Source organism: Glycine soja, chromosome 11 (assembly GCF_004193775.1).
Source record: "Glycine soja cultivar W05 chromosome 11, ASM419377v2, whole genome shotgun sequence".
NCBI lineage: Eukaryota > Viridiplantae > Streptophyta > Magnoliopsida > Fabales > Fabaceae > Glycine > Glycine soja.
The window spans coordinates 5,492,870-5,520,168 of NC_041012.1; the positions used below are offsets into that span (position 1 = coordinate 5,492,870).

The 27,299-nt window shown below is 34.2% G+C and overlaps 3 protein-coding genes across 3 annotated transcripts; 1 reads left to right on the forward strand and 2 right to left on the reverse strand.

Moving 5' to 3' along the window:
• Positions 1-339: 339 nt before the first annotated feature.
• Positions 340-6,223, reverse strand: LOC114377359 (beta-galactosidase 3-like). Its single transcript, XM_028335836.1, has 19 exons — positions 5,761-6,223; positions 5,557-5,652; positions 5,339-5,451; positions 5,166-5,232; positions 4,942-5,034; positions 4,619-4,762; positions 4,320-4,408; positions 4,127-4,232; positions 3,939-4,026; positions 3,585-3,703; positions 3,345-3,509; positions 2,994-3,178; positions 2,494-2,603; positions 2,302-2,411; positions 1,907-2,017; positions 1,709-1,822; positions 1,421-1,623; positions 994-1,330; positions 340-915 (listed from the first exon to the last, which is right to left on the reverse strand). The coding sequence occupies exons 1-19, from the start codon at positions 5,941-5,943 to the stop codon at positions 787-789; spliced, it is 2,562 nt and encodes an 853-aa protein (XP_028191637.1). The 5' UTR covers positions 5,944-6,223; the 3' UTR covers positions 340-786.
• Positions 6,224-14,215: 7,992 nt separating this feature from the next.
• LOC114374265 (ribosomal RNA small subunit methyltransferase, mitochondrial-like) lies at positions 14,216-15,681 on the forward strand. Its single transcript, XM_028331889.1, has 2 exons — positions 14,216-14,615; positions 14,731-15,681. Exons 1-2 carry the CDS (start codon positions 14,238-14,240, stop codon positions 15,418-15,420), a joined length of 1,068 nt encoding a protein of 355 aa, XP_028187690.1. The 5' UTR covers positions 14,216-14,237; the 3' UTR covers positions 15,421-15,681.
• Positions 15,682-19,505: 3,824 nt separating this feature from the next.
• On the reverse strand, positions 19,506-25,821 carry LOC114375691 (3-epi-6-deoxocathasterone 23-monooxygenase CYP90C1-like). The gene is made up of 9 exons (XM_028333542.1): positions 25,015-25,821; positions 23,320-23,644; positions 23,052-23,201; positions 22,423-22,716; positions 20,579-20,668; positions 20,382-20,460; positions 20,185-20,291; positions 19,958-20,085; positions 19,506-19,860 (listed from the first exon to the last, which is right to left on the reverse strand). The coding sequence occupies exons 1-9, from the start codon at positions 25,230-25,232 to the stop codon at positions 19,770-19,772; spliced, it is 1,482 nt and encodes a 493-aa protein (XP_028189343.1). The 5' UTR covers positions 25,233-25,821; the 3' UTR covers positions 19,506-19,769.
• Between the last annotated feature and the right edge of the window lie 1,478 nt (positions 25,822-27,299).

Below are 27,299 nucleotides of genomic sequence, written 5' to 3' on the forward strand. Positions count from 1 at the left end.
TATCAAATACAGTTAAACTATTTAATTTTATGAATACTTTTTAAGCAAAATTAAAATCGTGACATTAATTAAAATTAATAAAGTTAACTATTTTCATTTATCTCGATATATATATATATATATAAACGACTGAAAGTACTGTAGACGGTAGCAGTACTAGCTTCTCAGATAACATAAATCTCCAAATAAATAGTTTCAATTAAAGTCTTAAACCATTTCCTAGAGGAATGTCATTATTGACCAAGTAAATTTAGTTGCACTTTTAAATTTTAATTCTGCCTGGTCATTGGTAGCTACTGCAACTAAAAAAAAATACGAAAAGAAAGAACCGAGGCAATGTGCACAGAATTGAACAATGGGCTTTAAATAAACGTAGAGTGGTTACAGTAGGATCCGCTCCCAACTTGAACCTGATTTGGAGTTTAATTTAACCCCACAAAGTAAAACGAAAAAACATCACACAAACCAAATTCCCTCTCTTCCCCGTGCCTATAGTTAAAACGTAAAAGGCCGGGAACTACTCCACCAAGGATCCCAATTTTGGACTCCCTGATTAAGATTCACCTATCCGACAATCACTAATTTTTATACATTCCCGTCAACACAACATCACTAAATGAAACTAAAAACCTCGTGCCTTCGGCACCAACATATCATAAACATTATTACTTTCTCCCTAAAAACAACCATGACACTTAACTTTACCTATACTATTATGGTCCTTTCGTTTTTCTTGTTAAGTCACTTCATACTACACGTAAAAGGGTGGCTTCCTTCCTTAATCATTCAGCCCCTCCGATTGGTTGGAGAGCAAACAGCTTCAACTGATAACCGCTTCAACACATTAGGACAAGGGTCTTGCCCAAAGTTACTGTTTGATACAGTAACCGTGCATCTTGGCTTTCCTATACATTTCTGTGAAAAAAGAAATGACAAAGAGCATAAGTTATATTATCATCCAAAGATAAAGCTTGTTATAAAGTTGAAGATTACCTTCTCTAGGGTGGCATAGGAAGTGGGAGAATGACAAACTCCCTTCTCATAATTCCCACATGTTCCCAAAGGAGTTCCAAAGCTTGCAAATTTAATGGAAGAGATGGCCTGGCTAGGACTACAATGCAAGTGAACTTTTGGAGGATGGAACTCTTCCGATTTTCCGTAGCTATCAATGTGCCAATTCCTAATATTTGGGTGGTACTCAGACACATCAGCACAGATACTGCTTACCGATCTCTTTACAAGTGAAATTTTTGAAGGATCTCCCCCAAGTTCCTCAAAAACAACCAACAGATTATGATTTGGCTTCAACCAAGATCGAGGTACATGGTACCTGAAATATTTTAGTACCATATATAAGGGGACTTCTGAGTGAGCCATGCATCATCACCTATATATAATATCAACCAAAAGTAAAACTTACCATCGCTGGGTTGGTTGGCCACAACCAACCTGGCACTTTGGAGGTCTGAATGTGCCAGCATAGCTGCAACCATTGCAAATACCAGCAGCCGGAGCAGTCCAGTATCTTCCAATGCTCAGCCCATTAATCCATATTTGACCTTTACCCATACCCTCCATGTCCAATGCTAACGGCTCGTCTCCATCTGGAGCATCAAAATAAGTCTGCAAATACACCAATAAATTTATCATTTTTTATGGCCAATACTTGGTTGCAATGAACCTTAAGCACGTTTCTGTTTATTTTTACCTTGTGCCAAGTCAGTGGTTGATTTTTCTCTGAAACTAATGCAGACTGCATCCACTCTACAGAAGAGATACCATTTGGAGATGCAAGATTCATGGCCTCACCTTTCAGCCCAACCTGTTTTAAGAATTGGCATGGCTTAATATATAGTTTTCTTTGTAACCAAGACAACTTAAGTAGCTAAAAGAAAGACTAAGCAACCTGATAAGTCCATTTCTGCCAAGATAAGTCCAACTTTCCTTGGTTAAGTCCACGGAGTACAACTGGACCAAGGATTCCTGTGTTCCAAGTCTCGAAATGTCCTCCCACATTCTATGACAATGCATCACAAAAGAATGATGTTAGTCATTAATAGACAAAGAATAAAGCCTTTGGAAGCGCAGCTGAGACAACGATAAGGAGGATGATTGTACGTGATGACAATTCGTTCAGTTAAAAAAGGGTAGAAACCTTTCATAAGAAAACTTAATGAGAAACCATATAAAATAAACTTCAAACGGTTTTTCTGAAAATTTGGTTCTTGACAATGAATTGCATCAGCTGTTGTATTGTATGTAGTAGGGTTTCAGAAAGTAAAGGTGGGAAACAAAACTTACTGGAAGTCCAACAGCAACACTGAGCAGAGCTATTCTGTTTGTTCCAGCACGGAGGTTTACTGTGCCAGTATATCTGAATCTCCTATCCTCCCTCGTTCCATAGGCAGAACCTGTTTTCAATCATAATTATCATGATTCTTTGTCTAATAACATGGAAAGGGGATCTGGAAAAGAAGGAAACAGACTACACACCAGAAAGTTGACCATTGATAAAAACATGCACAGCATGGCCTGTGGATTGAACAATGAGAGTGGGTAGTTTGCCTCCTCGGAGAAAGGATTCGGATGAACCTATATCAACACTACAGACAAGTTGACATGAAATAAATCAGTATGATCAAAATGGTTTCTAGACAATTATCATTTAACAGCAGCAACCTATGAGAGATTTCATTAAATGTCAGAGACATGCTATTCAGGAAGACAGATTTAAGATGTGGACATCGTGGCTATGTTAATTCCATATTCAGCACCTATAAAATTAACTGTTTATTTTCATGGTTGATGCAAGTGATCTTCTGTGTGTTTGAAAAATGAACAAAGAAGATTGTTGTCAATGTGATAGAATTAAACGACTTGTACATTTCTTCAACAAACTAGGAACTAAAGGCATAAGGAATTTCAAAATTAAATTGACAAAGTCACTTACCTAAGGAGCAAACCTAATCAAATCTAGAAAAAATCAAGCTTACCTAGTTATATACCAAAGATAATCACTCGTATCCCGTGTAACATTTATCTGTTCCAGGAGACCAGAAGTAGTGATTGTAATTGCAGAGCCGTCATCAAGAGAAGAAATATCTTCATCAAAACTCTCCCAGGAGAACATATGAGTATTTGTTGGTAACATTTGCATCTGAGATGTTTGCACTCCAACCTAATAGAAGAGAAGATGAATTTAGTGGTTTTAAACAATTTTAAATTGTTGAATCTCATTGATGGAGATATTGAATGTGAATAAATTGTATCCTAGGAAGCATAATGGTGATCCCATAGTACCAAAGGAATATGATGATTTCAAATATCAGGCTTCTGTTACATACTTTTGCTGTATTAAAAACAACATTTCTGCAATCAGGGAGGATGCTGATGGACCAAGGAGGTAAGTTATAGTGCATATTGTTGAACATCACTCTAACAGAAGATTTTGTATCAAAGTTTGAGAGGAAAGCAGCACAGTCTCCAGATTTTGTAGTGTATACATGAGCCTGATAAAAGGTGCACTAGGGTCAGCAAAGAAACTTGTGGCACAGCAAAATTAAAAAAGAAAGAGTAGGTTAAACCTGTTGGAAGTTCCCCATTGAAGTAACAGCTGGGTCAGCTGAAACTAAAGCCCGTTCACACATCTTGATGGCCTTATGAAGCTCCTTTAGATGACCATACTTTGGTTGCCTAATCAAACCTGTCATTTTTGTCAACAAATGTAGTCAGTCAAGTTATCAGTAATATAGTCTGGGCATACTGCTGAGAATTAAATCTTAGGTGAAAGCATTTAGAGTGTTACTTTAGACTAGTGAAGTGTGGTGAATGTCTTGAATCTTGACTTAAAATAGTTGATATATATGCACCAGAAGCAAATAAGAAAAAGAACACAAATAGCCAGCAGTAGCATAATCTACAAAAATTTAGGTTCTCACCATATTCATCCAGTGGAGCATCATAGTCATAACTTGTAGTGATGAAAGGGCCTCCAGCTGTACGGCCAAAATTGGTTCCTCCATGATACTACAGGTGCAAAGGAAAGTTATAAGTGTAAATGTCATTGTCGCTGTCGTCATCATCATTATCAAATTTTTAAGTGTTAAGTCAGTATAAAAAAACCAACCATGTAATAGTTTACAAAGGATCCTCCTTTTTGTATGAATCGGGCAACTCCAAATGCCAAATCCTGAACAGGTCTTTCATGATTTGGACCTCCAAATTCAGAAAACCTTCATATTTGATGGAAAAATAAAATAAAATTATGCAAGCTCATTTCTTTAATTCCAAAATTTGAGAGTAACAATAAAAATGATTACCAGCCACTCCAAGCCTCTGTCCAAATTGAAGGCTTATAGGGTTTATTAGGAGTAAAATAATCACAATAAAAGCCATTGCACGTGTTTATCTGTCATTAAACAAGAAACAGAAACAGATTAATATATCAACCAAATTCCTGAACATTCAAGATTCTTGAAAAGAAAAATTGGGGCTACAATTGGTTGGTTGCTCCATTTTATTTAAGCTAGAAAAAAAATGTCGATGGGGCATCTGAGGACAGCATTTAATATTGCACTACATAACTTTCAAGAGTAAAAAAGAATGAGAATGGTCTCACCACAGGATCTGGCGCATCATCTTCCTTGCACATCACCCAGGGGACCCCAGTTCCAGTTTCCACAGCCATTTTTGCAGCCCAGTTCACATAATTTTGGCCCGCGGGTCCAAGTAATTTACTCTGTGCCCCATACTCATTCTCAATCTGAAACAGCATAATGTGCATGTCTCCCTATTATTATAGCCACTTAGCCAGATCTAAACTGAAATGTCTACAGCCACTACTGGTTTATCTAGTGCCTTTCCTAATTTATATATTTTTTGAGAAAACTGGTAGATTATAAATACACAAAAAGCAAGTTAGCAATGGAAACTATACAACACCTGAGAGAGTATGATAGGGCCACCCTGAGATTCATAGAGACGTTCACTCTTCATCATTCCCACAATCTTCTCGGTGAACCCTTGCATTGCTTTCTGCGACACCGTTAAAGGGTCATCAATAAAACCATTTCAATTGAAAGAGACAGAAAGAAATTTCCAAAATTTCCTTTTAGTTAGTTATTTAATAATGTAGTAATGAAAACTGATTTTGAGGGGAGAGAGACCTTGAAAGGTTCATTGTCTGTTCTAAAGCTGATGCCGGGAACATACTTGAGCCAAACAGGAAATCCTCTGCACATTACAAGAGAAAATCATTAAACAATCGAACACCGCCCCCACATGGCCAAAACCTCGAGTGTTAGAAACAACATAAGAGACTGAAAAAATTTGAAGGTACCCGAAATTCCATTCTGCACAGACATAAGGTCCTATGCGAAGATGAGCATATAGTCCCGCTTTCTGTATTGTCTTAACGAACCTCACCAGATCATACCTTCCTTCAAAGTTATACTGAACCAAATTGCACGCAGAGAGAACACATAGAGAATGAACCTCAAATTCAACAATTTTTTTCTTAAAAAAAAAAAAACAGAAATAAGTGGCTAAGAGAGGTACATTGCCACGAGAAGGCTCGTGAACATTCCAAAAGATGTAGGTTTCAATGACGTCTAGACCTCCCTCTTTGGCCTTGTAAATGAGATCTTCCCACATCTACACAGAGAAAGAAAAAAGAACAGTGAATAAGGTAAAGTTTCTTTGGGCATACGAGAAAATAAAATATGGGAAATGGAAGAAGAAGAAGAAGAAGAAGAAGAATACATCTGGGGTGCTTCTGGGGTAATGTATAGAGCCAGAAAAAAGGATTCTCCTTTGGCCATTGATGAGGATGGCTTTTCTGTCGTAGGTAACGCTACAGTGAACCTGCTCAAGCTGAAAACCCAACCACAACGCCAAACAAAAGAATGCTGCAAATTGCATTTTGGAAACCAAGGTGGTTTCCATGTTTTCCCTACCACTCTCGAAGAAAATGGAGAATGGAGAGAGAGAGAGAGAGAGAGGAAAGAAAAAAGGGTGTTGTTGCTGCTTTGAGTGTTGGTAATGGTATGCAAAGAGAAAGAGAAAAGGGTGGTGAAGGTGCCAAGTAGGTCAATTTAACTCGGTGTTGGGGACACTAAAGTCTGAGACTCTGCTGAGTGTTGAGTAGACCATTTTATATAAGACGTAATGGAAAACAGCTTTTTTTTGGCACACTCATTCGTAGCCACAGGTGTCCATGGCACCGCTCTCAGCGTGGCTACCAACGCTGTAAAGTAATGTGTAAATTATGGTAATGATGTAGTACCTCTCCGTAAGTCTAATCTCTCTGCCAAACAACCATAACAGAAAGAATGTGATCTAAATAAATACTGCTGCAATAGAACAACCCTATATTCTTTTGTTGGACATTCTTTTATTTACTGCATATTTTGTTTTTTCTTTCATGTTTTCATAAAATGTTTAATATTATTCACATAAGTAAATGTTGACGATCTTTATTATTCACACTATAAACAGTATCAAGGGACCACTTTTTTATTATAAAATCTGAGAATTATTAAGTTGAGTCATATAATTATAGATGAACGGTCAATACCAAAGATTTTATTTTTTTCTGAACTCTTGGGGTTTTTATTTTCAACTCTTTGTTTTAAGTAGGATAATCATTTTGAGTGCAATAAATCGGCTTAATCTTTCAGTAATGAGACTCGAATTGAATTTGAACCTACACTTTATTTAAAATAAATCAAATTTAGTTAGTTACCACTCACTAAAAAAGGGTAAGAATAAGCATTATTCTCGAACAAATTTTTAGTTGACTGATTGTAGTAATGCTATTCTCAGTTGATAAGGTGCAAAGAATGAAATTCAATAGGCGCATAAAAAACGTTGCTCGTTAGTAAGCACTTTGTATTAAGAACGTGCCACAACACAAGGAATAGTCTGTTATGTAGATTACTACTAATAGAATACAACAACGGTTTAGCAATTTAGGGGTTGGGTTTGATGAGCGAGTATTCGAATGCGATATTAATGAACAATCATGACACACACACATGAGTGGTGATTTCATGTGAACCCAAAACAGAAAGGAAAACCCTTTTCCTTCTTTGCCTTCTTTGTGGTGTTTGTTGGACATGTCATGTGAACCAACGGTGAGCCAACCCCTTATCGTATTGCCTTCACAACAGCCATTTACCATTGTCACAATTTCACAATGTTGAGCATTTTCTTTATAAAAAAATGGAGAAAACAAAGTGATATACAAAATAATTAATTACTAGAACCATAACACACACAACCTTGGATGCCAGAGAAGAAAAAAAAAATATCAAACCTCGCTTTTTTTGGTCAATTTCTTTAGTCTTTAAGTAGTACCAAACTCCTATCACCTTTATTTTTTGTCTCAACTTTCCGCTAATGACCGAAGCATAAGGAAAAATTAGATGAAGGACCCGACATGAGGACAAGCTGCCATTTATTTTAGTTGGGTCACTACTTATTTGTGTCTTATGTAAATGTAAGCAAGTTTCAAGCATATATATAAATTAAATAATTTCGTCCATCAAGTTCACCATAACCAACTGTAACAAAAAAACAGGCAAGTACTGCTGGAAAAAAAAAAAAAAAACTAGTCCTTTTTATATGTAAAAAGAGGGTCCTAGGGCCAGAAAGGAAAATAAAGCAAAAGAAGTTAAATAAAAAAACAAGGCATAAAAATTCATTGGATAATAATTTTGACAAAGCGATAATTCTAATTGAATAAAGAAGGATGAACTCAAAATTTAACTATAAAATTTTGTGCTTAATTTCTGTTTATCGTTTAGTCAATGCACATATTTAAGCAATACATTGGTGTTGAGTTGCAAGGTGAGTCAAAACACCATATGGATCTCTCTTAATTAAAAAAGTAAATAGCATTCATATTCTTTGTGATTTAGTGAAATCACAAAAAAAAAATCTATTCCTATATTAACATTCTTTAATTGTTTGAAAAATATGATATTGTATCCCTCTGTAAGGAATATTATTGTAAACATTAAAAGAAACAAAAAAAAAAATTCCTGTTAATAAAATAAACAAAAAGATACACGAAACCATTAATTAATTGTATTTATTAATTTACATATGGGTATTTTTATCGCTAAATATTAATTGATAATATTGTTAATTTTTGTTAACAACGAAAATAGAACTCAAACTTAAACTGATGACCTTTCATCTTTTTCTTCTCGGTTAATCATCCAATCCAAATAGAAGTTGTTTATTGTATACTAAAATAACATATTTAAAACTAAGAAAAAAATGAGAAACTACAATTAAAATAACATATTTTATAAAATTTAGAAACATATTTAAATAATGGCCTCCTGAATCATGATGGAGATATAGCCAAATAGGCATGCTGTTGAGCCATTCTATTCCTCTCACTCACATCCCTTCTCATCTCCGGGTGGGGAACCTTGTTATTTTTATTTTATTTTTTTATAGCAGAGCTTTGTTATTTTATTATGTGTACTGAGCAGGCTTGGGTGAATATCTTGATCCGAGATAAAGAATTAAAGTTCGTTATTCATTAACCGAATATTCAGTTTTTCTTTTTCAAAAACAGTAAAAAGACACCAAAAGATAGAGAAAGCAAAAGTATATTTTGTTCACTTGTGTGTGTAGATGCTCCCCTAAAATACTCACTTTATATTAACCCATTATAATTTATAAAGCCAGAAAAATCATTCTACCATGCAAGTGCTACTTAAATTAGTTTTAAGTCGCGACCAACCCGAAGTCATACGGTTAAGCATGGGTAAATGTGGTTTATATGGTTGGTAAGTCATGATATTTGTCCTAGAAATTGAAGCACCACATGCCCATGTTTGGTTCTGAATCCACCCAGTAATTCCGTTTCATAGTGTCGTTTACGATGTTATGAATTCATTGGAAAAAAATGTAAATTATATTAAACCCAAAATGATACAATAATAAACAGGGCATACTCCGCAGTTAAAGAAAATCAAAAGTCTCCCTAATACAATAAGACATATATCAAGATGCTAAAACAAATGTAACAGGTGCGCTTGTCTATACATAAAAAACTTAATCTTGCTAATAACCTCTACGACAGAAAATTGATAATTTTCAAAAATCAGCTTTTTTCTAGACAGCCAAATGCAGTAGATTGTAATTGCTATAACCAGACATTGAACACCTGATGTGGATCTACCCCTACTTAAAGAGTCAGTAATGCGCTGTAAAGAAGTGAAACTCCTGCGAAAAGGAGCCAAATCACGAATGTGAGCCCAAACTTGGAGAGATTTCCTGCAAGAAAAGAACAAATGAGTATTTGACTCAGACTCATTTGAACATAAAGGGTAGAGGAAACCCTTGTTCTGAATTCTTATTAATTAAATTTGATGTTTTTAGAGTAGTTTTTATTTGTTTTGGTGTTTCAGCTTTCATCAACGTTTAACGGCGAAAACAACGGATGGAGATTGGAATTTTGGAACCCAAAGGCAGTGGGGCTTTTGTAGATCTTATTGTGGTCCACCCTTGGACTTTGAAGTCTCATTACTAATACAATATCATAGTTAACTTGTGTTAAATTAATGTTAATCAGAAATACATAGATAGTTTTTATTTATGTACGATTATGTGTACACTTTTGATGGCAATGAATAAAAAAGCATATCCTTTTGTTGATACTACAAAGTAAATTGCGCTTTTGTGTTATTCCTCCATAAATTTCGCTCAACCCACTTTGCTCCGATGAAATATTCAATGAGTGATATTAAGATGCTCTACAAGAGAATAAAGTATGGACATTTTAATGCTCTCAATGCCCCTACTTCATTTGTCTCTTATCTTTCACGAAGAATTTCAAATTTCGTATATGCATATTTTAATACTTTGATCATGAAAGACTATTTGCAGGGAAATTAAGATAGCCATGCTTTTAATAACAAGACTAAAGGCTGAAGTTTTAATAAGATAATAATCATATGGTCTGCTCACTGGAATTATGGTAGTGTTTGACTCAACTTTTTTTAAAAAAAAAACAAAAAATCTCTTAAAATAGAAGTTGGGTTAAAACACACTTGAAAAAAGAATTCTTAAAAAATTCAAGAAACTTGTTTATATATGTATAACAAAGGGAAATGTAGTTTACAAAATAACTAAATTAACTTTAAAAAATTGCATATCCTAGTTTCTCTCTCCCTCTCTCATACGAATTAATTTATGTGAGACTATATGAAATGAAACTTTTTTGTTTAAAAGAAATTATTAAACCAAAATTATGAAATAACTTACATTATTTTAAACTGTAACTTAAAGTAGCTCCTCATTAACGTTTACGAATGTAAGTTATTTTAAAAAATGAATGATTTCATTATCTTGTAAAAAAAACTTCGTGAGTGTTATAAATTATACTATATATAGATTCAACCTTTACTGCATCCTAAATTGTACATATACTTATCATTTCATTATTGCATTTGTTGCTTGGCCGGATTTTCGAAGACAAATCTATATATCGTTCTTTGAAATTTACTATTATGACATTCAGTTATTTAATTTACCTGGCCTTGGCATTTTTTTTACAAAGACTGTAACTTATTATTAGTAAGCCGAATATCATCATATTTTGAGAGTGAGCAAAGTTCTCACCACCAAATATACCAGTCATTTTGTCATCGTATAAAAGAAAAAAAAAGATAGATTTGGTCACTAGGGAGTGGCCACAATTTCAATCGTATGACAAATTTGGGTACCCACAGTACCATTAAACACAGGCAGTACCCCCTTCTTATGTTCTTTTGCTTGCCAATTACAATTTAAAACATGAAAAGATTCCCTCACTAATGTCCTATCCCTACTATGATAATATTTGACGTAAAATTCTTATTTTTATCAATTTTACTAGTTTAAGATTCTTAGTTTAAAGATTTTATTTGTTGAGACAATTTTTATGTTTTTATAGTGGACAATTGTATTCTACAGTTTACCTTATACTATCTTAATTAGGGTGGTCTGGGGGAATAAATAATTAAAAACAAAGGCACCAAGCAGGTTTAATTAGGTAACAGTTCTGAATACATGACTTATTATTCATTAGCACATGGCTGGAATGACCCTTAAGAAAATTATATCAACCACTTACTGCTAGAGCCTAGAACTAGAATGACCCATGAATATGCTTTGAGAAAAAAGGAGAATAGGATTCGTTAGCATTGTGCACGCGCTTCTATGGAGATTCCCTCGACCCTAAGATTTACTCTAAATAGTGGAGTACACTTTTTTCAGTCAGCTATGATCCAAAGGCCAGTCCCATCTAAATACATTTGTTTTGGTTCAACCGTTCAAGAGTGAAATTTGGAAGAAAAACGTAGAAAAAATGGATAGAAATAAATGTGTTATTTAGCTAAATAAACGTACTGAAATTAAATATTTTCTACTTATTTAAATAGGTAGAAAAAATGGCAGAAAATATATAAATAAAGGTTATATTATTTTGAAAATTTAATTTAATATAAAGGTATTAAACTTTTTATTTTATCATTTTTCTTAATATAAAATGCTTTTTTAATGTTATAAAACTGTTGTGTAAATTTTAAAACAAAAAAATAACCTATTCTCTATCCCCAACTTTCATGTCTCTTGTAGGCATGATAAATGTATCCCTCCATGGGGGATTAATTTGCCTTTGTGTCGATTTTGATAGAAAAATTTTGTTGATTGAAGTTGAGTTTGAGTTTAATTTTTTTTTGATTGAGAAAGTCACGTCCAAAGATTGGTCGGGTATGCTAGTCCCCACCTCACTATTATTTTGATATAATAAATATTTTAAATTATTATTATAACCTTACAATTTTAATGGATTAATGCTTGTTTTATGCTTGAAATTATTATTTTCCTTATAATTGTGTATAATTTTTACCTAAATTTATGTTGAGCTAAAAAAAAATAAGAACAAATAATTTTTATTTAAGCTTGATAAACAAGATGTCATGATTATTATGTCTTTAAGCTATCCAAAAATAAATAAGATTAAATAATTTTTATTTGAAATTTTAATTTAACATGCTATAATAGATTTAGTCCAATTAAAAAAAATTGTCCTATCTTTTCCATTCTTTATGAATTAAAAAAAAAACCAAGATAGGGTCACAGACAAAACGAGAAAACCCGATCTACAAGTAAAAACAGGAATTAGTATAGTTTGATCCCAAACAAGGAATGAGTATAATTTTTGGATTTCAACGGGGATTGAAAGTGGGGTGGAGATGACATAAAGAGTTGGGGACAAAGAGACCGAACCTCTCGAATTGTCATGCCTACTTTTGTGAAGGTTTTCTAAAGTGATCCACACACTTTCATTTTCTTTTATTTATTTTTTCTTAAATAAATCATGAAAATATTTTTTTTCCTCAATCTTTTAATCAGATTGTATAAAACAAAGCAATAAAAATATAAAAACTGATTTTTTTAAATAATCCTTTTTGGTCCATCATACTAATATGCGCTGGCTTTCAATAATTTTGATCTTCTAGAAGTGAATTGATTTTTTCGACTTTGTTCACTTTCCTTGTTTTGGCGGTACAGTGGTGTATTTATATTTGGTTAAATTAGTTTTTTTCTTTTACTTTTTTAAGTTTATTTAGTTTTTTAATTTTTTAAGTTTATTTAATTTAATCATGTGGTCTAAGTTAGATTGTCTGGGTTAGAAAAATGTTTTTATAACAGTTAAAATCACTTGTGACGATTTTAAATAATTATAAAATGTATTTTTTTAATATGATTAATTCAATTTAGACTAAAATAACCAAATTAATTTTTTTTAACAAATTATAAGATCGAATTAAACCTAAAAAAATAAAAGATCAGATAAATTTAAAAAACACATTAAAGGAATTATAGTTTATACATGGCGCCAAGAAAACATGCTTCTCAAACTATATTTTATTCACTTCTCGCTGTTTCCCGTGAGTCACGGGGCTGTGACATGTGGGCGTTAGTTAGGTAAGGTGCAAATTGCAATGCATAGTGTAATCAATGTTTTGGACCGTTTGAATGAGACCATTATGCTTTCATAACCAGCCTCTTCTTTTTGCCATACATATCACTAATTTTTCTATAACTAAAATTCAAGGACGGTGGGTTGGTCCAAGTAAATTTTTAAAACATTATTAGTTAATCCTAATGGAGTATTACAACATAAAGCTAATCCATATCTTTTTTTTTTTTTTTAATGACAAAGCTAATCCATATCTAAGGAGACAATTTTGAATTAAGGATGTGCCGTAACAAAAAGTCATATAGAAAATTTGAATCTAATTATTTTGGCACCCCATGGAGCAGTGAAATAGCAACCACCAAAATGACCTTGTTATATTATCTGTCATAGAAAAGGATAACATAAAGCAGAACAAAGATGAGACAATACAATTGTTTTTTCTCACTCACACTATACCCCTAACCAAGCAAGGACCAATCATTTACGATTGCAAATGCTAACAAAAAGTACTTCATTCATCAAAGGGATTGAGAGCACGACACAGATGTAAATTGTAATGAATTGCGAATTCCTCCAAGCTTGAAACAATCATTGGTTCGCTCCATGCTATGCTCATGTTTCTTCATTTTGGTAGCAGTCTAGAAGAACAGCACTTTAGGCCGAGTTTGGCTCCAATTATTCGTATAGATAGACAAGTAGAAAGCTCGCAGTGATACCAAGGACAAGAAGATGATTCCAATCCATTTGCATGATCAGCTCAGAAAGTCATTTGTGTCCCACAATATGCCTATGTAATGATGTATTGGGACGCCACCGGACACGTTACTTTTCAAATAATTTTGAGAAGCCTTTTATGCAATTCGCTTTGACCATAGAACCAGGAAAATCATAGCTGACTATCAAATCAGTTCCCACATTTCAGAATAATTACTTTTTCAAAGCGGGTAAAATAAAATAGAGTTTAATGTTGATATACATTCTCATCTAATTATCAATGACCTTAACATATATTTGTAAAGATTAATTAACTTATCATAAATTGTGGATTGGGATGGGATGATAGTCGCTGTATAATATTTTTTTTCTCGAAATAATATTATAATTTAATTTATATATTGGGCCTGGATTGGTGAGGATCCAAGGGTCTTCCTCCCCAAAGACCAATGACGAAAGGAAATTTAGTTGGGCTTTGGGTTCTGTTATTTGGGCTTTGGTGGGCCTTTGGAAGAAAGGAACAAACTAGGTATCAATGTTTGCGAAGCGCATCAAACATGTGCATGAGAGTGGCAGCATGCTTGGCGCCACTAGACGCGTGGTTGGATTCATTCCTCGGAGGTTACGATCGGTGCGGCAAGTGCATGGAGATGGGGATGGCGAAGAGGCTCTACGTTTCCACAAGAGCAGAGGCCAACACATTCTCATCAACCCTCGAATTCTGGACACCATCGTTCGGAGATCCGCGATAAACCCCACCGACACGGTCCTCGAAATCGGACCCGGCACCGGCAACCTCACCCTCAAGCTCCTCGAAGCCGCGCACAAGGTCGTAGCCATCGAGATCGATCACCGCATGGTCCAGGTTCTCGAGAAGCGCGTCCTCCAACGTGGCCTCAAAGATAAGCTCAGGGTAAGTGCTAACTCACTTAACCACTCATTTCACACTTTACCTGTTTGATGAAATGCCTAAGCCAAAAAAAAAAGGAAGAAAACATGACACTTGGGTTTTGTTTTTGTTTTTGCAGGTTATAGAAAGAGATGCAATGAGAGCCCCGTTCCCGCGGTTTGATCTTGTTGTGGCCAACATTCCTTACCGGATATCTTCCCCTCTTGTGATTAAACTGGTGTATGGAGCAACGCCGTTTCGGAGTGCCACGCTTCTGCTCCAGAAAGAGTTCGCTCGGAGGTTACTGGCTTGCCCCGGTGACTCCGGTGGGTTTAACCGGTTGTCGGCGAATGTGAAGCTTGTGGCTGACGTGGAGCTTGTGATGGATGTAAGCAAGAGGGACTTTCTCCCTTCACCTAAAGTTGATTCTTCTGTGGTCATAATTCGCCCCAAGCATCAAATTCCCAATGTGGATCTTCATGAATGGAGGTCTTTCACCAGGACTTGTTTTAGTAGTAATAGGAACAAGACACTCGGGGCATTGTTTAAGCTTAAGGGGAAAGTTTTTGAGTTGTTTAAAATCTCCAATGGAAATGATGAATGTTCTCTCCACAAGGGTGATGAGGTTCAAGACGAAGGAGGGTTGACCTCGTTCAAGGAAAAGATTATTGGAGTGGTTAGAACGGGTGGCTTTGAAGATAAAAGACCTGCAAAACTTTCTCTCCAGGAGCTTCTGCATTTGCTCTCTTTGTTCAATCAAGCTGGCATTTATTTTAATCACCGTGGACGTCACAAGATTGAAGATATGCTTGACGACAATGATGAATAGTGCACCCTGCTGAGATGCTTATCAACTGCTTTGTGTTTAACATTATCATTGGTTTGTTTTTTTTCACTAGAAAGCAAGCATTCTTGATTTGATGATATTTTGAGAAAAAGTAATGCACACCAAAGCAAAAGTGAGAGTATGAAAAATGAGAAAAGTTCACTCTAACCATTAAATCTTGCTTGGTTGGTCAAGATTGGTTTTACTTAAACAAAACATCAATGTGAGATTGAATAACCAAAATCAGCTCTTTTTATGCTCTCACTTGATACTCCCTCTCTCTATATTTATTGAAAAGATGCACCCTTATGGCTGTATTGGCAAAGGCCAGAAGCTGCATGTTGAATTCATGGTACAGTAAATGGTAGTTAACAAATTTGGCAGTGGTTGTTTCCAAATGGCAATATGTAAGATTCATTAGGTTTGGCATAGGATTCACTTGTAGTTTTTATAGAACAAATTGAAGCTAACTCTCGCATCCTAGTGCTAAAGAGCGCTGTTCTATTGTACCTGTAGCCTATAGGATTTAAGTTGTAGAAAATCAAAACGTGCATGTTACTTTTCTGATTTAAATATTTTGATAGAAAATCAATTTTTGATGCCAACTATTAATCTATTATACTGTTTCGTTTCTTTAACGATTACTGCACATTTAATAAGTAGATTTGGTTTAAGATGGCTAAGATCTTTCTTGGTTTATTTGTTTGCTAATGAAGGAACTTTGGATTAGTATGCTCGCTATGCTGCAGTTGTGTCCCGTATTGTGTTCAATAGAGCAATTACAAGATATTAGAAATTAGAAAGTAAACAAGTTAAAAAAATAAATCCATTATTGCTTCTCACTTCCCATTACGAATGATACTACGCAAGCATTTGTCTTCAATACCTTGTAAGACTTTAAAGAGTAGTAACGTGAAAAACAATCAAGAATACCATCATGGAAGGCTGTTGTGAACCCATTGTGCATTTTTTTGGTCCAGTAATCATAATGCATTGGTATGGATCTAATACCCGTTCCCAGCATATATATGTTATGGGCTGAACTCGTCTGGCCAAGGTTAGAGCCCACAATTCCCAGCATTTGTCGGGCTGAACTCATAATGCATTGCTTTACCTCTTTCATTTTCGTTGTAGAGAACCTTGACCACGTCGTTTCCAAGCTCCATCTCGATGGGTTCGTGGAGGCTCTATAGTCTCTACAACTTCCTTTTAGTCATCGGAATCAATCGTACTGCTTGATGGATGTTAGACATAAAATCCTCAATGGTTTAGGTTTTGAACGTAGTTTCTCAGTATCGCATTTAGTAAACCCCATTCTAGTCTTGAATTTATGAGGCATGTCATATTAGTCTATAAAAGTTAGAAAATATCAAATAAATCTCTCAAATAGAAATTACTATCATTTCACTTCCTAATATGTATAACTTATTGTCATTATAATATCTAAATTTTATATGTTACTATTTTATAGTCCTTAACAGAGTTAACAAAATGGACTAACAAATTTCCATTTTAGAGATTTTTTTGACATTTTTCTACACAGATACGCACACATATATGCCAACAATACTTGTAAATATTGTCGACAATTATTGTTTCTAAAATGCATGCATTGCTTCTATTGACAATAATTATAATTATTGTTATTACACAGTTTTTTTAAAATTATTCAAATGTTATTTGATACAGTATTAACTAAGTTAAGGAATAAATTAAATGAATTTGTCTTTTTAACGATAGTGAAACGTTAAAAATAATTAATTCTAAGAGGATTTTCTGAATAACATTGTAGTTGATAAAATAATAAAATAAGATCTAATTAATAAATTATCTTAAATAAAATATTGAATATAAATTTTTTTTAAAAAAACCTTACAATTTTTTGTCATGGCCTTGCTTGGTGCGGATATGGACATATAAATATTCAACAAGTACAAGGATAAAATTAAAATTACTACTCAAATGATCATTGAGTCGGATACAAGTATTTTCTTAAATGTGGATATGGTAACGATAAGGGTAATATCCTACCTATTGTCATCTATATTCTTTTCTAGTACGATGTGAATTGAGGTGGATAAGAAAGAAATGGATTAAGGTGGGGAGATCATTGGAACAAAAGGAAATGAAACACTTCCATTGAATAACTCCTATCATGCTTCTAACGAAAGGGACAAATGAATGAATCAAAGCTTATTAGAATAAGAGGAATTTACAAATTACACAGGCTTAAAATTTAATTGAGAATAGTTTAAAGAAACTAATCAGTACTTCTTGCATTAACAAACACATAGTTCTACAAATAAAATAATGTGTCATATTTTATAAATTAATGTATATTTTGATTTCACTATGATCTCTCTTAATGCGACTATACTTTACCCCTATTCAGAAAAAAAATGCAACTACTTTACTCTAATTCTCTAAACTTTTTGTTACAGTTGATCTCGTACTATTTAGTTATGTTCATAAATAAATGATGACAAGCAAAAAGTTGGTTCGTACAAACTAGATTTTGTGAAAATCATACGAATGAGGTGGAATGCTAAGTGGGATGCCACTTCCATTTTCAATCCTCCAATCAGTTTTTTACACGTTAATTAATAAAAGTTCAGGTGGGTTTCTGCCAACTCCTTCAGCCCCCACTTGTGTTGACTTTTCCATCAATTCAAGAGGTTCGGTTTCCTATCAAGATTTGGCTTGCAAGATCGCATCAGTACTAATGTAGGCTTGGCATATTTATAACGTCCGAGAGGTTTAAGAAGAAGCAAGAGTGTTAATTAGTTTGAGAGATAAAATGTAAAATATTACTTAATTTCTGCAATACTAGAATTTCCTGCAGATTTTTTGCTTGTGGGTGCCCTTTGGCTTTTTGCATTTTTTAGTTTTGAAACCGATTGGTGTTGATTGCGGAATCATGGTGCTGGTACTAGAGTTGTACTACGAGTCCACACTAATTGTTGAGATAGTAACAGCGGGTAGTGGAGCACGAGGTGGTGTCATGGCATCAAACGTTATTGCATTGGCATCAAACAGAAATAAATTAATTGTTATAGTCTTATAGACTCACGATGTGAGAGTTAGCTTCAATCATGCCCACTTGCATTCTGTTTTCGAAGATGGATAGAGGGCCCAAGGTACCTTTCTTCTCTGAAAACCGATGTGACACAAGAGCTAACATCTAATGGAGCTAACACAATAATACATAATCCTATCTTCTTCAAAGCCCACCCTATTGTTCTCTTCTGCTCACTTAAAATTTATGTTATTACAATATTTCATTATATCAATATAGTATTTAAAAGATTTTAAAAACTATATTGTAAAATTAGTTTTCTATTTTATAATATTCTATGATTATTTTTAATATGATTAAGATTACTAAATAATGCAGTAAAAATAAAGATTACTGATTCATGTTTTGGTATAGGTTTCCTCGGCTAGGGTTCAAGGCTGTCTATGCAAAGCATTTGAGTGTGTGTGAAATCTGTCCTCCCTTGTTTCCAAATTTTTTGAGGTGGTTTTCCTATATCGTGGGTTAGTTGTAATCTCGTTATCTTTGAGGTAAACCCTTTGGTCGCCGACTAAGAATGAATTACTACTCAAAATGTCCTTGTTTGCCAATGAATGTAAAGATACACAATTTTTCAGTCTCAAGTGTTGTCGACGGAGAAGGTAAGCGCATTACTGACTCTTTAATTAGGGCAGATCCACATCAGGTGTTTAAGGAAAATTACGTTGTGTGACTATAGCAATGACAGTCTACTGCATTTGGCTGTCTAGGAACAAGTTGATTTTTTAAGATTATCAATTTTCTGTCATAGAGGTTATTAGTAAGATTAAGTTTCTTATGTATAGACAAGCGCACCTGTTGTATTTGTTTTAGCATGTTGATATATGTCTTTTTATATTAGGGAGACTTTTGATTTTCTTTAACTGCGGGGTATGTCCTGTTTATTATTGTATCATTTTGGATTTAATATAATTTACATTTTTTCCCTAAAATGTGCTTACTCAAAACACAAATTTCTAATAATATGGTTAACAAACTCAATTATTTATTAATTATGCTAGATATCGTTGGATATGCAAAAATAATTTAACTTTATTTTTTCTTTAACTATCAATCGGTAACTATCATAATTTTCCGGTCTTATTCAATACAGTTACCGATACCCTATATCTTATTGTAATACAGAACAGCGCACAGAAAAACGTTATTCAAAGTCTTTTTTATCTCAATCTACTCCTTCGGGGCCTACAACCCATAATTTCAATAATTTACCCTCTAGGTTGAAATAAGCAATCACATACACATATCTCCCCAATTTCTTGATGTTGCATAAATCCAATCATGCGTTAATGGGTTGCACACTAATTGGGAGCTTCCTCTTCATCTTAACAGTTGGAAAGTAGATGATTTCATCCCTCTCAGCGACCCATCTGCATGGTAATTAAAACCAATCACATACTAAAATCATTAAGTGAACATCTTCAAAAATAACTAATCAAGCAATTATACATGTAATATTTATAAGACCTGTACGTAGTAACAAGATGGTGAAGGAAAATAGATAGCTCTAGCCTGGAGAGTTCTAATCCAGGGCATAGTCTATGTCCACCACCAAATGGGGTAAAGCAGTTGTTACCGGCCACAACTCCAATTTTCTACAAAAACATAGAGCATTAGAATAGCTGTTGTAGTTATGAATTAATTCCTGGATAAACATGATGATGATATATATATATATAGCTTTAGAAGTTTACCTCCCATCTCCAAGGATCAAATTTAAAAGGGTTTTCATAGTTCTTCCCATCCATGTGAACAGAGGTAAGAGATGCCATAACACACCAGTGTTTCGGAATTAGGTACCCTAGATATTCAGAATATATAGTGAAACTGCATTAGTATTTTCTCTGTATTAAAGGAGGCCAAACACAGTTTACTCTTATGAAGAATTCACCTTTAATTTCTATGTCATTGACCGATTTCCTCCAAATGCCATTGACAATATTGGCCATTCTGAGAGTTTCACTGATAACCTTTCAGAATTAGGAAGTGAAAGACAAAACAATGAACAAAAATGTCATATACTCTGAAAATTTATAATGTATCAATGGCAGCTGATTTTGCATATGGTCGCTAACTTTAGAGACTCACGTTTTGAGTAAATGGCAGTGACATGTAATCAGTCCATGCATAATCATCTGAGCAATTAGTCTTCAGCCTCTTCAATTCCATGTTCTCCTCCTGATAAGAAGATAAAATAAAATCAGCTTAACCAAATATAAAATTATCTTTGGAAGGTGAATGTAATTGACAAAATACTTGTGTCAATTTACTAACTTCAGATTTCATTGCTTAGAAGAATGTAAGATAGACTTGTCAGTGTTACGTCATGCGAAATATGGAAATACTATTGTATTGTAATAATGCTGCGAAAATACCGTACATAAAAAACATTGGCTATCAATTTTCATTGTTGGTTCGTTCTTTGCACCCTTGAAAAAGTGATGGATGCTCTATTTTATATAGAAACGATGATTCACTCACATTATTGTCAGAGGGAGTCGGACAGCGTTATCGTGCGGGAATTTATAAACAGAAGAAAAATTATTCAAGGACACTCATATACTAGTATATACATAGAGAAAAAAAAAGTGGAAAATATGATGAATAGTTTGATACGAGAAGAGAGAGATTGAGAAAAATAAATGATTGTGAGTATTAAGAAGTACTACTGTACAACACAATTTATATCAGTCTTCTCTTTTTGAAGTGTTTTTTCATAAAATAATACATAACTACAATAAGAACATGTGATTATTATATTGTGAAAAGTTTTTTAGTTTAGAAACTAAGATGAATAAGTTTTAATAGATTAATCACTTTAAGTTAAAAAAATACTATATTTTAATTGTCATTTTGTTATGAATATTTTTAAAAAATAAGAATAATGGTTGTACTGCAATGAAACAGTGGACGTGTTTGGAAAAAGTTTGTTCAATATAACAAGTGTTTTTTCAAAAGCAGCACCCTTATTACTTCTAGGTTCATGTTTTAGGAAAATGTGTTTTTTTGTTAGTTGATCAGACCTTCAATGAATATCCAAACATGTCCTCAACAATTGGGTCCTTTGGAGGCAGAATTTCATTAGTAGAGCTGTTTTTACAGCCGTTGAGTTCAAATGACATCAACAACATATCGTACGGCCAGGAAGAACTCGCACACCATGTGAGGCCCACACTCCCTCGTGAGCGTTTTATAGTGCTGTTTTCGAAAGCGACTTCTTAGAACAAGTCAAACACTTCTAGGGCATATCGTTGGCCCACACCACAGAGGACCACTCCTCCTTGGCTTGGGGCCTAAACCCAATGCTCAATCGCAAGTCGCAACTACCAACCGTTTCCGTTCCGTTCGGTAACTAAAACTGTTTCATTCATCCTCATTTTCTGTTTTGCTGTTTCATTCAGCTTCCCTCTATCATAGTACTCCATGAGTTCAACAGTGAAGAATTTAATTTAAATATAAATTATGTTTACACTCCCAGATGGTCATGTTGGACAAGATTATTGATTTTTTTAATAATTATTTTAAAATCATATTTAAAATGATTTAGAAAAATGGTTAATAATATAAAAACAATTTACACTAATAATACATAAAAATTAAACTTATTACTATAGTTTAACCTTTTACATAATAATAATGAAATATGCAACCACAATTTTTTTATAAACATTAAAATGTATTTACTACTTTATATATAAACCTACTTTTTGTTTACATTTTATTTAAAACTACTTAATTCTTATTAAAACAACAGTACAATATTACTTGATTGAAAAAACACTTTTATTTGATTTTTCAATTTATTTTATCTGAGTGTCTGTGTGTTTAATTTTATCAACAAGATTTTGGTTAAAACTTTCAATATTGTGGGATGGTTATTGTCTATACTTATTTGTTTTAAAATAATTTCGTTCCTTAAGTTCCGAACGTACCTGAAGTTTGGATAGAGCGAGAGGGGAGTCACTGAGGAACTTGAGGGCAATGGTCATAGCCGTAGGAAGAGTCTCCTCCCCTGGTACCATCATCTCTATTATGTTTTGGCTAATCATTTCTGGAGTCAAACGTGAGCTAGAGTTCGAGTCAACCTTATCCCTTAATAGTACGTCCACCACATCATTCACTGCTACTGCTACTGTATCACCATGATCATCTGCATTATTATCCTTCTGTAGCTTCTTCCTCTCCTCTACTATATTCCTCACCATCTTCACCATCCTATCTTTAGCCTGCACAACGGACAAACATTAGTACATGTCAAAAATAAAAGTTTATTATATAAATTACAAATTATTCAAGAGAATATATATATATATATATATATATATATATATATATATATATATATATATATATATATATATTTCCTTTAACTTATATAAATACTAGGTTTATTTTATAAAAGAGAGTTAATAGGCATATATTGTTAGTATAAAAAAGTTTTTAGATTGTCAATTAATATATGATATGATATTTTATGATTAAATGAAAATATAAAATCGGTGCATATATTGTTTAATTTATAAAAATTTAAGAAATAACAACTAGGTATAGTTTATAGGACCTTCAAGGATTTATATAGTCTTGTTCCTGGAAATTTGAGGGGTAAGCAAATCAACCCTTTGATGAATTCTGCAAATTCTCTATACAGGAAGTCCAAATCTTCACCAGGACCAACGCTCATCAGAACTTTGATCAAAACAGGAAATGTAATCTGATATATATGCACGCAAAAAAAGTTCAAGAGAAAAAAATATAAGCTAATTAGGAGATTACATAAAAAGAACAAGTTAATTAAGGGGACGAAAAATAAAGAAGTGCAAGAGAGAAACCTTTTTGACTTGATCTTGAACATAGATTGGTTGGTGGGGCGTCCAAGAAGCGAAGCATTGTTTAACAGTGTGTTCAATGTCTCTGGTAATTCGAGCTTTTAGTTGTGGGGATCGTAGGAACCCTGCGATGAGTGTATGCACTTTCTTATGCATGGTCCCGTTCATTTTGAGTATGGATTGTTCTCCCATTAATTCTCTAATTGATTTTGGATAAGCGGGGACGAAGTTATTGGCTTGGTTCTGCAGAACCACCTTGTTCACGTCCGGGTCAGTGGAAACTATCACATTGCTTCCCAAAATGCATGTCTTAAACACATTCCCGTACCTATACACATAGTTTAACAATAGAAAATAAATACAGTAATATATATAAAACGATGTTTCTTTTTCTGAGTTTTATTGTAGTATTTATTATTAAGGGAAGACTAAGAATAGGTAGAGTTGCTTCGCTCATAGATGCAGTGCCAGGCAGGGATCACAAATTCACAATATCGACATAGAGACTGTAGGTTATTCATTCCCTTCCACATAGTTGAATAGGGAATCTACTCTAGCTAGTTGAAGTTACTGCAGAAGCAGGCTTTTTCTAGCTAGTTGAAGTTACTGCAGAAGCAGTGCCAGGCAGGCTTTTTCTCTCCTACACAGATAGTAAAATTTAGGCCCTGTTTCGTTGAATGTTTTTAAGAAAAAGATTATCCAGCTATTTTCTAAAATTTGTTTGTCTCTTAAGCCATTTAAAATGATTTATTCCCTAAGTACATTTATGTTTTCTAATGGTATGTTTAGTTGGGAAGGAGAGTGGGGAGGAAAGAAAACATGATTAATGATAGAATGAGGGGCTAAAGAAAACTTGTCTTCTATTCTACAGAAAACTTGTCTTCTATTCTACAGAAGTAAAAGCTTAAAATTTTCTTTCCTTCATTTTTTTTCCATTAAATTTTTTTATCATTCCTAAAAGTTATTATTTGAACACTTAAGGAAAACAGAATAAGAAAATGAGAAAGTATCTCTCAATTATGTTTATTTTTATTTTAAAATACCTGTTTAGGAATAACTTTTAAAATTTAATAAATTTTGAATGAAAAATTGATTATTAAATAGCGTGAAAATATTCTAAAACAGATTTAAAATAAAAAGGTAAGAAAATCAAACAAACCTTTTAATATTTTAATCTCATCTTCATTTTCTGCATTTCATTCCTCTCTAGTCTCTATTGCCATAGAAGCGACTTAACAATGGATTATGGAACAAAATTCTCTCGAAAGTAACTCAAATCCAAAATCTTAATTAAGGCAAATAATACTCCATCGCTATCACTTGAAACCAACAGTCGTTATCTAAAATGTGGACCACGAGGACAAAATTGTCACCAACACATGCAAATATCGCAAAGGACCCTAGACATCTTCAAATATTGGGCCTTCACAAGGAATAGACAAGATATGGCTACGGTGGATATATAACAAAATCTTTTAGCGCTTTTGATTAATTTTTGCGTTATTACATATATGTGTATATAATATAATTCCAAAAGTATTGAAATTTTGAAAGCAGATAGGCATGCATGTCATTGACCTCGTGGAAAACGAAAGGACGAGAATAGGAAAAAAAGCAATAAGAAGCACAAATCAAAATGACTCATATCCATGTGTGGTGGGGGATAATGCATTATAATGGGGGATGATAGAAGCTTACAAAGACTTGCGCTTTTCCAAGAAGCTGACAGGGGTTGAGGTGTATCCAGAAGCAATGAAATCAAGGGTCTCTCCGAGTAAAGGCCAACCGGAGTTCCCTTTTGGAACTTTGCCCTTTGCCACTGTTTTCTCATCATCATTCTTGCCACATAGAAGAATCCACCAACTCATCAAGAACAACATGCCCATCGAAACACAAACACCTATGATCCATTCCATACTTTCAAAAAACTCTCAATAACTTTTTGTTGTCAGCTGTTATGGCACTACCAAGAGCTGCCTGTGATGACTTGTTGTCGGTTTTCAGTTCATGCAGATGTTTTATTGTACTTGATCACTGTATGCACTGTTTGGGTGAAAAAGAAAGAGAGGAAAGGGTAGAGAGAGAGAGAGAGAGATGTTAAATGTTTGATACTTCTTTTTGTCCTTCCCTTTGAAGAGTTATAAATGAAAGTTGAGTGTGGATGGATGGATATATATTGAGAAGGGAAGGGAGGATTGTGAAGACCTAGGGCTCCAAAACAATCATTTATTGAGATGGTCATATTGGGTTCACCTAATGCGCCACGCTCGTTTATTTTGTCTTCACTCAATTCAGACAGATATTACCCGCATGTTCAACCCACCAATGCCATTGCTACCTCCCTCATCCTTTAGGGTTTCAAAATAAACCAATGTGACGCTACAACTACGAGACGGTGCGAAGCAGCACCGCATTCATGCCTTTGGATCCGAACGTGCACGATCCGCAGGAGAGCTTCTTCAATCCCTTGCAGTTCTTCCCGAACGCTTCCATTTCAGTCGGTGAGCTTGCAGCACGCGCGGAGCTTAAGGCGCGTGAGGTTAGGGAATCGCTGGAAACAGATTCGATTCCACGTTCAGAGAAAGCCTATGACGACTCTGCCCTGCTGTCGTAGCTCACGCCACTGTCCGCCGCTGTAGCTCGTGCGCGATATGGCGCGTGGTCACTAGTTGGCAGAATGTGAATAGACCACGACGGTTCAAAACCATCGTTAAACGCAGTAAATAAAGATGGTTTAATTAAAATTGATATCGCCTATTTCATTTTAATTACGATATTACCTTTGTATTTTCTTTAACTATGGTATTTTGGGAACTGACATTGATGGATGGTCTTGAAATGCTATTATTTTAGTAGTGGTAATGAAATGTCTAATCATATATCAGTTGGTGGGGAGATGCACATTATCACACTGCGAGAAAAGAATAATGCACAATCACAATGCAATGCATACATTATTTTTCCATCCCATATCTTTCTTAGTTGTTAAGGAGGTGTCAGAACTGAAGTGTATACATAAAAATTAATTACAACTATTAAGTTATAAAATTGTTAATGTGTGCATAAGACTGCTGTTTGTTAAGAAGAAATGGAGCCAGAAAAGAAGAGAACCTCGGGTTGTGTCTCTACTATGAGGCAGTGCACCACTACACTACACTAGCCTCCAAGTGTGCATGTGAGAGAAACCTTATGGCCCAATGAAAAAACGGTGCCGAAGTCGTTAACGTCTTTTCCTTCTTCCACTTTTCCATTATAGGTGCTTTTGTCTAGTCTGCATCATTCCTCAGTACTACTCAGACTTCACCAACACCACACCACTCTCCCCGTCTCTATCTCTCACCCATTTACTCATGCTCATCAATTATACATACAAAACTGTCTTTGCACTCTCTTCTTTCATACACTTTTGACCAAACAGCATGAATTTTCAAGTCTTCTTTTCTTTGAAAGCTGAATAGTGATTGTTAATGTATGGTCTGTTGAGCCAGTAAATATCAAGTGGTCCGATTATTATTTTATGTGAATCAAGGGGGTATTTGACTTTGCTTTCATGAATGGTTTCAATGCTATGCAGAATGGACCGTGCTAGTGCAGCGAGTGTACTCACTGTCATCAGACCCAACATTGAATCATCGTTTTAAATCCCAAATGATATTCCAATTATTCGTACTTAGTCACCATTTCAAGGTCGGGGAACACAAACAGCTTGACATCTAGTAGCATCTGCGGACACCACATTGTGTTTAATAAACTCATTCTACACCTTCCAAAGAGAATTGTCGAATGTACTTATTGTACGCAACAAGAAAATTTATGAATAAAAATTAAATGATAAAGGTGTTTATTATTGTCCTAGCAACTGCCTCCCTACCCCTATATAACATTTATAGGGTGTTCAGTTTTGTGGTGTGAAGACAATTAATTTTTCACGTTTACAGTACCACAAGTGTTTTAATGTTTATCACTTCCAGATTTTCACATTT

Coding starts and splice junctions, on each gene's coding strand:
- LOC114377359 (XM_028335836.1), bottom strand. CDS start 5,943: ATGGAAACCACCTTGGTTTCCAAAATGCAATTTGCAGCATTCTTTTGT. Junction 5,035..5,165: donor CAGACAATGAACCTTTCAAG/GTCTCTCTCCCC, acceptor ACGGTGTCGCAG/AAAGCAATGCAAGGGTTCAC. Junction 916..993: donor CCTATGCCACCCTAGAGAAG/GTAATCTTCAAC, acceptor CTTTTTTCACAG/AAATGTATAGGAAAGCCAAG.
- LOC114374265 (XM_028331889.1), top strand. CDS start 14,238: ATGTTTGCGAAGCGCATCAAACATGTGCATGAGAGTGGCAGCATGCTT. Junction 14,616..14,730: donor GCCTCAAAGATAAGCTCAGG/GTAAGTGCTAAC, acceptor TTGTTTTTGCAG/GTTATAGAAAGAGATGCAAT.
- LOC114375691 (XM_028333542.1), bottom strand. CDS start 25,232: ATGGAATGGATCATAGGTGTTTGTGTTTCGATGGGCATGTTGTTCTTG. Junction 20,669..22,422: donor TCGCTCTATCCAAACTTCAG/GTACGTTCGGAA, acceptor TCTTCTTATCAG/GAGGAGAACATGGAATTGAA. Junction 20,086..20,184: donor TTGATCCTTGGAGATGGGAG/GTAAACTTCTAA, acceptor ATGTTTTTGTAG/AAAATTGGAGTTGTGGCCGG.